We start from the raw sequence: 17,716 nt of genomic DNA on the forward strand, positions 1-17,716 counted from the left end.
TCTCTGGTACCAAAATCTGTTCTAGTTTGCTAGCTGCCAGAATGCAATATACCAGAAATCGAATGGCTTTTAGAAAGGGGAATTTAATAAGTTGCTAGTTTACAGTTCTAAGGCCAATAAAATGTCCCAATTAAAATAAGTCTACAGAAATGTCCAATCTAAGGCATCCAGTGAAAGATACCTTGGTTCAAGAAGGCCGATGAAGTTCAGGGTTTCTTTCTCAAGTGGAAGGGCACGTGGTGAACACAATCAGAGTTTCTCTCTCATCTGGAAGGGCTTATGGTGACCATGGCATCATCTGCTAGCTTCTTCTCCTGGCTTCCTGTTTCATGAAGCTCCCCAGGAGGCATATCCCTTCTTCATCTCCAAAGGTCACTGGCTGGTGGACTCTGCTTCTTGTGACTATGCCGTTCTGCTCTGCTCTCTCTGAATATCCTTCTTTCTCTAAAATGTTTTCTCTTTTATAGGACTCCAGAAACTAATCAAGACCCACTCAAATGGGTAGAGACAACTAATCCACTTTAACAACCACTCTTGATTAAATCACATCTCCAGGGAGAAGATCTCAGTACACACATTTACAGAAAAACACAATTAAGGACAGTATAAACATACAAAATTGTTGGTTTCTGGACAGTCCAATTGTTAATTAAAAAAAATTCTTTTTAAACTTAATTGAGTAAAAATAGTTTTGCTGACTCTCATCCTCATATAAGAAAGAATCTCAGGTGCAATCTGAAAATTGGAGCCTATAGCTACTTTGATTTTCTTCATAAGCACATCATGGTCAAAAGATCAACACAAATGGAGACCACTACCAAAGTGGTGGGTTCTCTGCAATAGTGGTTTTAAAAATTATCTAGCATCAGAATCCAGACCCTTCTTAAAATTCGCCCTTAAGAGCCTGTTTTAAAACAAAAGCTATGCATAAACACATATCTCAATGGATAATTCTATTTCATTTTAGTTGCTAAACATATGAATGTGAAGCAGGATAAAATAGAACAACTAAGCCCCTGGTTTCCTATTCAGCTCTGAAAGAGTTAACAAACATCTGCAAGTCTCTTATTTCTTATCTAACTCCAAAGGAACTAATGCAAACTGCAAATTTGCCTGGACAGAATTTTCCCCTAAAGGCCCCAAATCTCATAAAATCATAAAAGCTTGTAAAATCATGGGCCCAAAATAAACTCTTATTTCATGATAGGAAATAGAGGGTCTGCCCAAAGACAAATTTTAGGTATCTGACAACAAACCACAAATTCTGCTAGATATCTCCTCCTAGAACAAAGAAGACACCTAAGTATTCAAAGGTTACTATGGAAATCTGCTACCAGCAAAACTTTCCTATATAACAAGTTAGCCCACTCCACTCATAATCTCTCTAATGTGTACTCCCTCACCATCTCTTTAATAAACTTTACTACTTATTTCTCCTGGTCCTCTTGTCTCTAAATTCTTTTTGTGTCAAGACTATGAACCTGGATGAGGGCTTAGCTAGCACCATTGCCAGCATGGCACCAGTTACAAATGTGCAGATGAATTAAGAGTGTTGAATTCTAGCAGCAAAACTGGTTTTAGGTGTTTTGCCCACACAAAAGCAAGGAAGTGAGTGCAGAGTTCTGCATGGTGCTATTGCTAAATAATGGCCTTGCACTAACACAGCTCTTCTTTCTGTATCACTGGATAGGTGTCGCTACACTCAGGAACATTCTGAGTAAATCTGAATTTGTTTCTAGATACAAATCAAGAGTGCTCATCAATAATGAGTCATTTAGGCCAGCTGAAATGAAAAATGCAATATTAACTAAATATGCTGACTGATCTTTGAAATGATTCTAACAGTAATGGTTAGTTAAGGAGGAAGAAAAAATGAAAATGGATAGTTCAACTCACAAAATACAAAGTATAATATAGCAATGAAATACAAATGTTAAAAATACTCCATACAAAAAAATACACCAAAACTTTTTTAAAAATTAAGTTCTCAGGCACAGGTATTGTCAAACTGGGATGAACAATCTTCCAACCATATCATGAAAAGCTTGCAACTTCATCCCTCCTCTGGAATGTTTCCTTTTTTATGTTGGAGAGTAGTTCCTTATACATGGTGCCTGTGAGCACAGACATCACTATCTTCCCCCTGCATTTGCATCTGTGCATGCATTATTTCAGTCATCTCCTGCATTCAATGAAGCTCAACTTCCTTTTACCGCATGATCTGGTCTTTATTCTTATCCTCATTCTCCACTTTCCTGCCACCCCTCTTGAGCCTCTTAAAGCAGAAGTTCTCATAGTGGAGGTCCTGGCTCACCTCTTGCAGGTCCTGCATGTGGATGGTGAGCACTGTCCTCAGTTTCAGGAAGTCATCATGCTCTGGGTTCTCCACCTCCATGATTCCCCACAGGTAGAGGCAGCCTCTGACCTTCTTGCCTTTGGTTTCAATCACTTGATTGAATCCCACCACAGAAACTAGAATGCTGGTCTTGAGAGGTCTAGTCTGCCCTTTAAAATACTCATCTTCATCTGATTCTGTATCAGGTAAGTGATAGATTTTGATATTATGTTCTTCAATTTCATCCAGAATCCTCCTCTTGAGTTGCTCCTGCTCCTTCAGAGTCAGTGTGTTGGCCTTGGCAATGACAGACACAATGTTGACCTTGTTACGTACCACCTTCATGAATGCCATGTCCAAGGGCTTAAGGCCATGCCCAAAAGGTGAAATAAAGTAAAAGCAGCAGTGCATTTGATTGAGAAGTTCTTCAAATCTAACATAGCCAGGAGTTTCTGGATTCACAAACTGAGCTGGTTGCTGCTTAGATATTTTTAGTGAAGTTCAGTCAATCGTGGACAACCAAAGACCAGGCACCCAATGGGTTGGCTTTTAAGAATGAGAGTATATTAGCTTACAAGCTTACAGTTTTGAGGTTGTGAAAAGCCTTTCTTCAAAGACCAGCTGCTGGTGATGCTGGACTGTTATATGGCAAGATACATGGTAGTATTTGCTGGCCTCCCTTCTCCTTCCTGGTTTCCTTGTTATCAGTTTCTTGCTTCTTGGCTTTCTCTTTCTTTGTCAAAATGTCGTTCTTTTATAGAGGGCTCCAGTAAGAGGATTAAGACCAACACTGGGCCATGCCCTAATTGAAATAATTTCATGAAAATCTATTTACACTATGTTTACACTCACAGAAATGGAACAGCTTTAAGGACATGATTTTCTGAGGTGTTCCAAAACACCACAGGAGGAAAGCTAGAGAAGAATTTCTAAATTCAGTCTTTCTCACCCAGAACAAGGCCAGGAACCCATGGAGAGGTTGCAGATAAACTCTAAACTGCCTTGCCCAGGGGATCATGAAGGGTGACAGGAGCTTCTTCCATAGCTCCCCAAAGCTGTGGTTTCTTGATGTGCCTAGCAAATGTGGCCCTTCAACTGTTCCCTGAAGACCTGTGGAAGCATAATGTCTTAAAGTCTCCTCAGCCACCTTTGTCTACTGTGGGTTAGAATAAAAACCACCCTAAGAGCTAGGCCCCCATCAACCAAAGTCTCTAATCAAAAGCCATTATCAATGATTGGCCATGTCCACTCCTGATGTTGGGAAAGAGGATTTTTATTCCCTTTCTGTCCCCATGAGTTAGCCATAGTATTGAGGGGATGGGCTCCAGTAACCTCCATGCAAAGAGAACAGTTTACTTATCTTTACCATATTTTCCAAGCCTATTTCTCTAGCTTGTCCCTGGATGCCACACAGAGTTCTACTGGACTCTGGAGCTTTGAAATAGTTGTTTCAGGCATTTTTTGCCTCTTTATAGTTGTTCTGGTGAAAGGACTGAATCCTGGAGCTTCCTATTCCACCATCTTTCCACACTCAGAGTAGTAAAAATAATTCATTCTTAAGCAACAAATGGGTCAAAGAATAAATCAAAAGGAAAATTAGAAAATACATCAAGGTGAATGAAAACAAAGCACAATGTACCGAACTTATGGGATGTAGCAAAGACAATGCTGACAGGGAAATTTATAACTCTATATGCTGAACAAAGATGAAAGATCCCAAATCAGAACACTAACCTCACACAGAGGGATGAGAAAAACAAGAGCAAACAACCTAAAGTGTTTAGTAGAAACTAAATGACAACGGTTACAGAGCAGATAAATGAAACTAACAACAACAAAAAAAGCAATAAAGAGAATCAATGAAAGCAAAAGTTGGTTCTTTGAAAATATTAATAAAATCAGCAAACATTTGGCTTGGCTGACAAAGAGAAAAGGAGAGAAGATAAAAATATCTAAAAACAGAAATGAAAGGAGAGACTTTTTTACTGATATCACAGAAATAAAATCATCAATTAAAGAATGCATAAACAAAATGTTGTATATATTTTTAAAATGGAATATTATTCAGCCATAAAAAGGAATGACGTTCTGATACATAAAACAACATGGATGAACCATTTTGAGTGAAATAAGCAAGACAAAAGGGCAAATATTTATGATTTCCCTTACATGAAGTAATTAGAACATGAAAATTCATAGTGTCATAGACTAGACTACAGGTTACCGGAGTCCAGGATTGGAGTAGAGAATGGGAAGTTAGTTTAGTATTTAAAATGCTAAAATGGCAAATTTTATGATACATATTTTTATCTCAATAACATTTTAAATAAAAAAATAGGACAAAGGTCAAGAAAGGGAAATGGAAAATTAATATACTATATATGAAGTTAAATAATATTATTTGAAGGAAGGCTATGATAAGTTAACGATGTAAACTGTAGATCCTAGTGGAACCACTAAAAAAAAGTATAGCCAAAAAGCCAATGGTGAAGATAAAATGGAATCATGACAATACTCAGATAAAGCAAAAGAAGACAAGAACAGAGGAAAAATGAATAAAGAACAAATGATACATATATGAAACAAATAGCAAGGTGGTAAACTTAAACCCAAACATATTGATACTTATATTAAATAATCTAAACATTCCAATTAAAAGGCAAAGATTCTCAGATTGGATTAAAAAATCAGTACTGACCATATCCTGTCCACAAGTAACCACTTTATATGTAAAGACACAGGCAGATTAAAAGTGAAGAATAGAAAAACATACACTATGCAAACAATAATTAAAAGAAAAACTGGAATGGCTAAATTAATATCAGATAAATTAGACATCAGAGCTGAGAATATTACACAAATAAAGACTGGAATTTTATATTAACAAAGAATTCTTCAAGAAAACCAAACAACCTTACATGTGTATACACATAGAAAGTGTTTCAAAACACATACAGACATGTAGAAAAAAACGACCAAAATTAAAAGGAGAAATAGATAATCTAAAATTGTTGCTGGAAATTTTAACACTTTTCTCTCTGTAATTGAAAGAAAAAGTATACAAAAAAAATCAGTAAAGATACAGAAAACTTGAACAGTTTTATAAACCAATTTCTCAGAGTTGACATTTATAGATCTTCCACTCACCAATAAGAGAATACAAATTCTTTCTAAGTGCACATGGGACATCCACCAAGATAGACCGTATCTTTGCTATAAAGCAAGTCTTAAGAAATTTTAAAGGGTTGAAAGGATGCTGAGTATTGTTTCTGACTGAAATGGAATTAAGCTAAAAATCAGCAAGACAGCATACCTGGGCTATCCCAAAATATTTGGAAATTAAACAACACACTTTTAATATACAATTGCTCAAATAAAAATCACAACAGAAGTTAGAAAAATATTTAAAACAGAATTAAAATGAAAACACAATATATAAAAATTGTGGGATGATGCCAATACAGTGTTTAAAGAGAAATGTATAGTTTTAAATGCATATATTAGAAAAAAAGTAGAGCAGTCTAAATCAATTATTTAAACTTCCACTTTAAAATAAAACTAAACACAAAGTAAGCAAAATAAAAGCAAAAAATAAAGATACTATAAATCACATAGAAAAAAAGAGAAACAATAGAGAAAAATCATAAAATCATAAGCTGTTTTCTTGAAAAGATCAATAAAATCTATAAATCTCTAACCAGAGTGACCAAGATAAAAAGAAGATACAAATCACCAAAATTAGAAATGAAATAAGAGACACTACTACAGATCTAACAGACATAAGACTAATATACTATTATGAACAACTTTATGGCAATACACTCAATCACTTAGACAAAATACACATTTCATAAAAGACAAAAATTACCAAAATCTGACTCAAGAAGAAATAGCCTTTCTAAATAACCACATACCTTTTCAAAAAATTTATTTCATGATTAAATAAATCACCATAAAGAAAATTCTACTCCCAGTGATCTCACTGGTGAATTTTATCAAACATTTAAGAAAGAAATAATGCCAATTTTACACAAACTCTTTCAGAAAGTTGAGAATGAAGGAACACTTCTCAATTTATGTCATCAGGCCAGGAATACTTTCATAACAAAACCAGGTAAAAATATTACAGAAAAAGAAAACTACAGTCCAATATTCCTCAAGAATATAGATGCAAGAATTTTTCCTCCAAAAATTTGGCAAATCAATTCCAACAATACTTAAAAAGAATAAAAATCATGACCAAGTGGTATTTATCCAAGAATGAAAGGTTGGTTTAACATTCAAAAATCAGTTTAATTCACCATTTAGCAGATTAAAAATTAAATACAGTAGTCAATTCAATATATGCATGAAAACCATTTTACAAAATTTAATATTCCTTCATGGCAAAATTCCCAGCAAACTTGTAATAGAAAGGAACTTCCTTAATGTGATTAAGGATACAACATACTTAAAGATAAAATGACTGGGAACAAGGCAAGGATTCCACTCTCACCACTTTTATACAACATTTTACTGGTAGTTCTAGCCAGCGCAATAAGGCAAAAAAAAAATTTTTTTTTTAAACGAAAGACATATAGATTGAAGAGGAAGAAGTAAAACTACCTTTATTCACATATGATCATCTACATAGAAAATCCTAAGAAATCTATAACAGCACTACTAGAATGTATAAGTGAGTTAATCCAGGTTGTAAGATACACACTCACTAGATAAAAATCTTGTCTCCTAGGCATAACTATTGCCTTCCCCATATTACTAGGATTCTTGAGGGTCACTCCATGCCCCACTCATGCCCCCTGCCTGGGCTCTGGAAACCACAGATGGGTGCTTCCAAGAGGCCATTCTTAAGTCTAGCTATTTGCTGACTTACCAACTTATTTTGGCTCCCATATACCATATGCCTTTTCCCTGAGTCTTTCAGAACAGATGCATACCTCAGTAAGGCAAGAGAGTGCTCTATAGTGGAGCTGATTCTCCAGACCAATGTTCCATGCTCAATTTCTCCTAATAGACAGAGGTCATCCATCACCAGTCAGTGCTCCTCTTGGGTTGCCCTCATGTGTCTATTTGTGGGAACTGAAGGCTCCAACTTACTTAAGTTTCAAGAGAACCTGGGTAATAATAGTATCTACCCCAGCAGATACCAGCTGACAATATGGGTTCTGCCAACATGTCAAGTACTCTAGGACAGGGAGGAGGCTGCTAAGGATGGAGATAGCCCTTGAGGCCACTTTGGAACTAGGAACCCACTTTTCACTGTCCATGTTGAATTTCACTTTAATATAGTATGCCAAAATTATTAAAACCCACTGAATACCTATCATGTGCATTCATTATTGATTTTATTAATAAAGATAAGAGCTAATACTTTTATAGCAATCGCTTTGAGCCAGGCACCTTCCAAAATGTATATTAAATCATTTACCCCAGTTACCATAATCATCCCCATTTTACAGATGATAAAGCTGAGCCATAGAGAGGTTACTAAGAATTTATGTGGCAGAGTTAGGATTCCAAGTTCAGGTGGCCTAGCAATAAAGCTCATTCTATTAACTGGCATATCATATTATGTAGAGTGACCTGAAGAATTAGTTTTGTCTTAATTAAATACGACAATCCAAAAAACTGTATTTGTGATTTCGTTGGCAAACAAAATACATGAGAGGATTTGGCATCATGAACAACATTGTTGGTAATAAGAGAAATTCTCTACCTATTGAGACTGTGGGTCATATAATGATTATTACTGGGTAAATCAATGGAAGGCATTGATGTATTTACCTTTAACAATTCTTAGTTCAAACAGAGGCTTTTTCAGAGACCATATCAAGTAAATAAGAGAGTAACATCTTTTAAAACTTTAAAAATATTAGGGTAATTCGATAAACTGTATGAACTACAGTTTATATCACTTGGTAACCAGTTTTATAAGAACAGTGTTTTTAATTTGTTTGGACAATATAGATAGTCAACTTTTGATTTGTACTTTAATATATTTTCATACCAGTGATTAAATATTTTACTATTACTCCTGGATAACATCTATCAAAATTTCACTTCAGTATAGTGTGCCAAGTTCATTAAAACCCACTGAATACCTATCATGTGCATTCATAATACTGATTTTATTAATAAAAATAAAAGTTAATCCTTATGCAGCAATTGCTTTGTGCCAGGTACCTCCCAACATGTATATTAACTCATTTACCTTAGTTATCATTTTACTATTTTGCTATTCTCCTGGATAATATCTACCAAAAATTTAGAAGTATATATCCATTTCACAGACCCACAAATTCCAATATTGGGAATTTATCCTATATAAAAGCATTGACGTTAACATTTTTCATTGTGCAGAAAAACTGGAAGCAAAAGGAATTCCCATTATATCAGTTAAGATAGAGTAGGTTATACCTACAATAACAAACAACTTAAAACTTTTGGGTTTACCATCACAGCAATTTATTTCTTACTCATACCATATGATCATGATGGATTAGTGAGGAGCTTTCCTCCGTGTTATTTTCACTTAGGGAGCTAGGATGACAGAGTTTCCGTCATTTGGGATGTCTCAAGTTTCTAAAGCAGGAGGAAGGGTACAACAGAGGGTATTACACCATTAATTAAATATTCTGACTCAAAAATAATATACATTTCTACCCAAAATCCATTGGTCAGACTAGTCACATGACCTCATCAAGGACAGAGGGGAAGTGTGATCTCTTGTGCCTGGAAAAGGAGAATTTGATAAAGGTAATCATTTTAAAAGTCTCTACTACAACCTTTAATAGGGAAATGGCTGAATAAATTGTGGTACATCCATGAAATAGTGTACAGTCACTAAAAATAATGTTTAGAACTATACAACATGTTTTAGAGAGATTTCCATGAGATATTGAGTAAAGCAAGACTCTGAAAAGTATACATAATATTGTGTAATTTTTATTACACAATGTAAAAATGTAAACTAAATTTTATCTCTATCTATCTAATTGTCTTGGAGAAAAAAAAGAGAAAGATACATCCTAGGCTATTGTTATGGATTACAAAGGAGAGGGGAAGTTTGGGTGAAAGGAATGCTGAGTGTATGAAGAGGGGAGAAGTGAGGGAAAGGGAGGAAGCAAAAGATAAACAAAAAGGGGACACTAAAATATTAAATGATCCATTTATATAAATTGTGTACACACATACAGAAATTAAAAGTCATTATTTAAAACTATCTTTTCCCTTGAAACTAACTTTAATTTCTTCTATAGGTCTTAAATTACTCATCTGTTAAAATTAAATGATCTTTTTGCTTCCCTCCAGCTCTAACCTCTATGATCTTGTAATTTAAATAATGCTGTCTTATCTGTCTCCTGTTTGTCATTTCCTACTTCTAACCCACAGTTGGTCCGCCACTGATTAAAGTTCTTGATGTACTATTACAGTCTATGAACTATTAATTTTACTAAATTCAGGTTGCCTGGATTATGAATAATTTATTTCTAACCTTTATATCAACCAAAGCAGCTTGCTCTTTGACATCATTAATTTACATCTGCATGAAGTAAGAGACATTTTATTACTGCTAAAATGATCAAGTTATGGACATTTTTCTTAGGACAGATATTAGATTTAATCCACTAGCCTTCAATTTAAATGTCTCCATCTCTTACCTGGATTATTTCAATAGCTGCAGTAGCCTCACCCTGTTCCAATTTATGCTTAGTGATCTTTCTAGAACAAAAGTTTTTCTTAACTGGAGGGCTGGATGACAGAGTTAGGATAATCTTATAGTTTATTCTCTTGCAAAATTTAAATTTTAAAATACTGTATTTTAAATAATAAAGTCTGATTTTCTTTGCTTAAACTCTATACCTTTTTCCACGCCAAATGTCCAAGTTTTGCAACATTACACACAAAGTCTTCCACAAAGAAACTATGGTTTGGTTTTCCTAATTACTCTTCGTTTCATCCTTTAAACTTTAGCAATATTAATAAGGTTTTCTATCTGTATGGCTTTACATGCTATTCTGCCTTGATTATTGATTTTATCTTATCTTTCTTGTACACCTGTAGCATTTCTATTCATGTCCAAAATCCATTTCTTCCAAAAGGCCTTCTCTGATGCAGTATTAAAATATATCATTCACTTCATTATGTTTCTTAAAACATTTATACTGTCAATTACATTAAAAGAAATTCGTTTGTTTGCACATTTATATCTACTACTGACTGTGAATCACTGAAAGCAGAGATTGTGGATCATATAGTAACTCCAAAACCAGTATTTCATTTTCTGCTTTCAAGTATTAACACTCAGCAGAATTTTACACAGGGGAATACTCACTCCTTGAACTTCTTTATTCTCTTGGCTTTGATGACTCCTTATATTCCTTCTCCACTTATCTCTCCTTCTTTATCTCTCTGCTGGCACCTCATCTACTGCCTGACTTTTAAATGTCAGTGTCCCCAGGGCCTAGTATTAGTTCTTTTTTCTCCTATAACTGCACAATCATTATCCTTTAGAGAACACATTTAGTTCTGTGCTTTAAATATCATCTACATGTCAGTGACTACTAAATCCTGATCCTTCTGGCCTTCTCAACATCTTTCCTTGGATATCTAAGATATCTCAAATATTACATGTCTAAAACAGAACTTTAAAACCTTATCCTCCCAACCATGTGGCTCTCTTAACCTCTCACTTCATCCTTATCTCCAGCCAATCCAGTATCAAAATATATCCCAAGAATTCTTATGACTTACTACCACATCCTTGCCACATCTATTGTAGCATATATTTGCTCTTTCTACAGCTAATGTTTGACTGAGGCCTCCCCAAATCCTATGTCTCTTCTGAAACCTTTGGTGGACAGATATGCTGATGTACTCTTTTACTTCAGGCAGGCAAAGCTCATACACCACATACTTAAGACCCAGCATCTGTAACTTGTTTCTATCAAACAGCCACTCATATAAAGACAAGGCTATCATAGACTATAACGACCTAGCAAGTGAAAACTCCTATGCGGCTAGTGTCCAGAACAGTACACCAAAGCCACACCAGAGATACAATATTAGCATGTTATTTAGCTCCCCTGAATTCCATTCTTTACTTTCTTCTCAAAATACGGGGATATGTTAATACTCTCCTGAATTAAATTTATTCCCTCATGCACTACACTTCCCTCTTTCCACCTGTAGGGGCAAAGCCTGCCCAGTAAAACTTAACAACATGCAGATCATGTGCTCCCTGAAAAAAGCTCCATTCCCAAGAGAGAGACAGAGAAGTGGCTGAGACCTATATGCACAATTTATCCTAAACCTGCCAATCAGAATAAGTCACTCCTTCAAAGAGTGACTGAAAGGCAGGAAAAGAGCCCTATTAACCTAAACGTGGGCTATGGCTGAAAGCCTCTTCCTAAAATAACCTAAACTTCATTCAATTAAAAAATAATGTTATTAATAAATAGTACAATTAGCAAAAATTTTTATAATTAAGTTATCAAATTATAAATTAGCCAATTGTTCAACAATACTAGTTAAAATTATTTTATGAGTTTGTTGGAGTTTAAAAAAACATTTATTTTAGTGAAGTCATCACAAATGAGTACACTGGTCTCTAAAATTAGAATGGTAAAGTTAATCATTTTCTCTCACATCCCACATATAATTTTCAAAATAGATCTACAAGTTGACCACTTACCTCCTCTTCTCCTCTCAACTTGTTCAAACCATCACCATCTCTCACATATATTTCTGAACAGGCCTCCTACCTGGTTCCCCAGTTTTAGCCCTTTGCCCTTCAATCTAATCTCAATATAGCAGTCAGAAAGATTCTATCCAAAAATGTCAGATCAAATCTGTCCTCTGCTCAAAACCATCCATTTACATCACATCTTATTCAGAGTAAAAGCCAAAGTTCTTACAGGATCCTACATACTCAAAATAATTGGTCTACCCAAACCCTTTATCCTATTAATTATCAGACCTTCTTCATATTCTCTCTCTCATTTACTATCCTCCAACTACATAGGCCTCGTTGTGGCTTCCCAAATATACTAAGTACAGCCTTACCTCTGGGTCTTTTATTTCTTGTTCCCTCTGTCAGCAATGTTTACCTTCCAGATATTCACAAGCTTACTTGCTATTCAAACTCCAAAATTGAAGGTTTCCCTACACAAAATTTCAACGCCCCTCATATTTCCTAGTCTTCATTCCTGTTTTATTTTTCTCCTTAGCAATTAACTATAATATACTATATATATGTTATGCTTATTTATCTTATTTATTGTCTATTTCCTTCAATAGAATAAACAGGGTTTATTTTTCTGTTTTATTCATTGCAATACCCCAGAACCAGAACTGTGCCTCCTTTAATAGACAGTCAGCAAATGTGTACCAAATGAATGTTAAATAAATGAAGTATTTCAAGAAGTCATAACGGTATAGCTTTATACGATATACCCTGAAACCAAAAGCCATTTTTAAATTTCATAAAAAGAGAAATTAAAACTGTTTCAGAAGTGTGAAATGTCACTAAAATGCTCTCAAAGTTATAAAAAAGGAATAATCTCAAAATATCAAGATTCATTATATGAAAAATATCAAGATTCACAGAGTCAATGAGAAGCATTTATTTGCATCCAAAATAGTTTAATAGTAAAGAATAAAGAGTAAATCTCAATAATGCATTTCTAGCATTCGAAGGCTGACTCTGCAAATTTGAAAACAGTAAAACAGCATAGTTTTCATGAATGCAAGAAGAGGTAACAAAAAATATAATTATCTAATTGTCTCAATACAATCACAAATTTTCAGGTAACATGAGGTTATTACACATTTAGGGCAAAATACAAAAATATAAATAAACACAAGTTAATTGTGCAAATTCAAAAAACTTCTCAATTTTCAGATACAGTTTGGCTCTTTGGAAAAATCAGAATTAAAAAAATTAACTATAAATTTAATGTTATTAGTCTCCTTTATTACATGGATTTTCTGAAGTTTTTAAACAAATAGCTTTTCTGCTTCCTTTAGTTTTTTTTTCCTATCCATTTTAGCAATTGTGGCCCAAGAGTCCTCCCGTGTTTTTCTCATGGCTCCAAACTTCAGTGTAGATCCAGAGGTTATCAGAGATGAAGTGGTCTGAATATAAAAATAAAATCATAATATGTGTAACCAAAAAGGAAAAGAAAGTCTAGCTTTTAAGATTTGCTTTCTGAGATAAAATTTAAAAGCTACCTTTTTTGGTGTTGAAGCACAAAGATGAGAAGCAGGTGTGTTATTATTCTTGTAGAGTTTTTTATATGTTTCTTCCTCTGAAACCATACTCTTAAAGAAAAATACAGAAATATAATTTTGAGGCTATGTTCATTAATATTATATTATTAAAATTTTTCCTACATAGCATATACAAGAAAAGGGGAAAAAAGAGAGGAGGAGTAACTGGAGGAGATGATGACAATGATGACAATAAAATAATTCCTCAATCTCTCAAATAAGATCTTAATTTTATTAAATATATTGCTGAAATGTTATGTAAAATACAAGATGCATACAATAAGGATATTTTTCTCCTAATTTCTATTCTATTTGAGTTTCAGTGTTTATACTACCATCGCTCTCTCCTTCCTCCAACCCTGAGCACACAAACACACACTTAGGCAAAACAAGCATTTACAATCCTGCAAGAATTATAATGTTGTCAATTATCAATTTATAAGTATTGTAATTCTCCCAAATAATAACAGCTAACACTTATTTAGTATTTACTATATTCTAGGCACTGTTTTGAACACTTTATATATTTTAATTAGTTTTAATCCTCACAACAACTTTATGAAATAAGTATACTATCATCCCCATTTTAAAGGTGAGAAAACTCAGATACACAGCTATTAAGTAACATGCCCAAGATCATACAGATAGTAAGAGGTGGAACCTGGATTCAAATCCAGGAAATCTGGCTCCAGAATCCATTCTTTTAACAATGGATACTTGTAGGTATCATGCTGCTTACTAGACTATCTACTTGGATAGTCTTGGCACTTTTGACTCACTAGGTCTAAAATCAAATTTATCATCTTAGCTCCCAAACTTTTCCTTTATGCCCTATTTTTATTAGATGACACTCTGTTACATCCAGTTGCTGGGAAAATTGGGATTCATTTTTATTTCCACTCATCCACTCACCAATCATGAAGTCCTATATTATATCTCTTTAATATTGCTATTAACGCTCCCCTTCTCTCCATTTTCATTGTGAATGTCTTAGTTCAGGCACCTATCACAACTAACCTGATCTCTGTAATAAATTCTCCAGAGATGCACATGTGATCTTTCTGAAACACACACCTTATAATATCACTCCCTTACTTAAAATCATTCAATATCTTCTCAGTTTTCAGAATGTACTTCAAACATCTTGGTAAGCCCTCAAAACCTTCATGAATGGGTTAATGTATGCCTCTTAACTTGATCTCCTCACCGTCTCATAATGATTTTTCTTTACAGACATACCAAAAAAAAACCTTTATAGTTCCTCAAAATCACCAATCTGTTTTATTTTTCTATGTCTTTGCACATGTAGTTATCTCTGTCTTGAATGTTACTTCCATTGCTTGTCTAGTTATTTCCTACCTGGCCTTTAACACAACTCAAGCTTTACCTTATTCACGAAGTCTTCCCTGACAAACCACCAATATGATTCAGATGACCCTTGTGGTAAGCTGAATTATGTACCCCAGGGGAAAAAAAAACACTTGCTTAATCTTAATCCATTCCTATGACTGTGGTCAACTGAATCAGGTTGGGCTTTAATCTAGAATACTGAAGTCGTTTATATGAATAATGAAATTCAAAGAGAGAGAGCTATGGGAAGAAACAAAACTTGGAAGTCAATGGAACCCAGAAGAGAAAGGAAAAGATGTCACCATGTGCATTTCCTTGTGACAGAAAAGCTAAGGACCCACGGATCACCAGCAGCTAGCCTGTAATGCCAGTTTTCAGGGAAAAAGCATCATCTTGCTAATGCTTTGATTCTGGACATCTCCCGGCCTCAAAAAAAGAAAAACAAAACTGTGAACTATTAAATTCCTGTTCTTTAAGCCAACCCATATCATTGTACTTGTGATCACAGCTGGAGCGCTAAGACACCCTTTCTCTGTTTTTTCTTGCAACCTCTGGATACTTTTATCACACACCTACTATGCTATAATAAATTGTTTTTCTTGCTGCCTCCCTCCCTCCTAAACTGTATCCTCCTAATGGATAGGAAGAAAGAGTATCTAATGTGCCTGATATATAAAATAGGAGCTCAATAAATATTTTAAGAATCAATGAAATAACTAATTTTATATCAGAAATCTGATAAAAGAGGACAAAAAAGTAGAGAGAAGAGAGAGAAGAAAAGCAAAGAAGAAACTGAAAGGGACTCAAAAAAAGTTTGTATATGTTTTGGTCTTAGATTTGGATCCATGACTTTTATTGAATTTCCATAACCAAATATTAAATAGACCAGAGTACCTCAGCATTTGGGATGTGAAGGCAATCTTTCTTTTCTGGAGAAGGATGGAAGTAATAGAAAAGGAATGCTGAGCAGTGATTGTGATGATTCTCTGGAGTCAGGCATACTTGGACCATTTTATTAGCTATGTGATAATCTATGAGGGCAATCTAAGCATCATTTATAAGTGAGGATGAGTATATATTTCATAAATTTGTTAAAATTACTAATGACATTACATACACATACAGAGGGAGAGAGAGAGAACATGCCCACAACAAGCAATAACAAGATTTGTAAAGGTCCTAGTGTGGAGTAATAAGAATTCAATGATACTTAATTAATTTTAAATAGAAAGAATGGCAAAAAGATAAATGCACAATCACACTGCTTATTATCAACATATTTGCACCCCCTATAAATTTATTTGACCACAATGTGGTGAGTATCCCTGTGGCAATACCAAAAAAATGTAAAATTAAAAATTAATTGGAAAATGAAAGATAAGGATATCAGAAATACATAAAATTCACAGGCAACACATTTTTGAATCTTAACTTTTATAATTAATTTAAATGTTGTTCACCAAAATGTAACTCCAACAGTTAAATGACTAACAGCTTCAAAACATTCAAAAATGACCAATTGCTGCAAGTGATAATTATAATCAATGAAATTCATTTTGAAATGTATTTTTAGACTAGTTTAAACAATTGTGTTGAATTCCACAATACTCTAATAGGTTTATTGTGTTGCAAAGTCGTGATGCTCCTTTAAAAAAAATGAAGTGAAATCACTGAGTCATTCTGTATCTCAGTTCAGCTTAAAAATTGGACTAAATTCATACTGCTAAAACAATAGGAGTCCAACCCTCGAGTGTTTAATACCAGAGCCATGGTCTTTCTATTAACTCTCATGACATCTTTTTTTTTTTTTTTTTTACATGGGCAGGCATGGGGAAACAAACCCAGGTCTCCAGCATGGCAGGCCAGAACTCTGCCATTGAGCCATCGTTGCCCACCCTCTGACATTTTTATATATCTGGACTTCAGTTTCCACTGGCAGTTAAACTGCCATAGTTTGGCAAACTCATAGTTTGGCTATGAGCCAAACTGTGTTCAAATTTTCACTCCATGCTTTATTAGCTATGTGATCTTGGACAAAGTACTTGTATGACTCTTTTCTTATCTATAAAATGGAGATAACAACATATCTACATACCTATAGCAAAGGATTATTGTAACACATAAACAAAGTAATCTATGTAAAGTGTTTAGAATAGTTCTAGGCACACAGATTTAATCATTAAGATGTTAAGCACTGTCAATAAAACAAGGGGGTATTAGAAGAAAAACTATAAATTACTTTCAAAAATTATGATTTAAGACTTCAATTACTCATTATTCCAGAACAAATGAAACAAAAGTGCCTCAAGCAATGGAAAAATTTGAAAGTTCTTGTAATTAGTAGTGGAATAAATGAAACAAATAGCTTTAACTGAAATTTTGTATTTGAGAATTTTTTTAGTGCATTCCTCCATTTAATGTGATGAGCTTTATCTATTTTTAATTTAATGAATCTAGGTTTAATCCTTCTCAATAAATTATTATTATGCCTTTAAAAGATACTGGTAGGTATGAATACACTCATGATAGGGTAAAATTAGTGATACAAAGTATGAGGGAAAAGAGCCTCCTTAGATAAGCCATCCTTAACACATTAACTCTTAAGAATGATAGAATTGTTATAGTTTCCAACCAATATACTGACACAATTATCAACCAATAACTGATTTTACAACACTTAAAATAAAGGACATGCTAGAGGAGGGGAATGAATAACAGCATTCATTGAAACAAAAATAAAAAAACTCCACTGCACCTTTC

General features: G+C 34.1%; 1 protein-coding gene and 1 pseudogene across 4 annotated transcripts in view; both read right to left on the reverse strand.

Annotated features, from left to right (window-relative positions):
- Nucleotides 1–2,209: 2,209 nt before the first annotated feature.
- On the reverse strand, nt 2,210–2,680 carry LOC143649364 (septin-2 pseudogene; annotated as a pseudogene).
- Nucleotides 2,681–13,288: 10,608 nt separating this feature from the next.
- Nucleotides 13,289–17,716, reverse strand: part of SYCP1 (synaptonemal complex protein 1) — a 188,026-nt gene continuing 183,598 nt past the window's right edge. For all 4 annotated transcript variants that reach the window (XM_077119795.1, XM_077119793.1, XM_077119794.1 and 1 more), the window contains 2 exons: nt 13,568–13,657; nt 13,289–13,471 (listed from right to left, as the gene is read on the reverse strand). In XM_077119795.1, the coding sequence (XP_076975910.1) occupies nt 13,334–13,471; nt 13,568–13,657 (228 nt within the window). In that variant the 3' untranslated portion in view covers nt 13,289–13,333. The remainder of the gene's footprint in view (nt 13,472–13,567; nt 13,658–17,716) is intronic.

The sequence above is a fragment of the Tamandua tetradactyla genome, chromosome 11 (genome assembly GCF_023851605.1).
Source record: "Tamandua tetradactyla isolate mTamTet1 chromosome 11, mTamTet1.pri, whole genome shotgun sequence".
NCBI classification, from domain to species: Eukaryota; Metazoa; Chordata; class Mammalia; order Pilosa; family Myrmecophagidae; genus Tamandua; species Tamandua tetradactyla.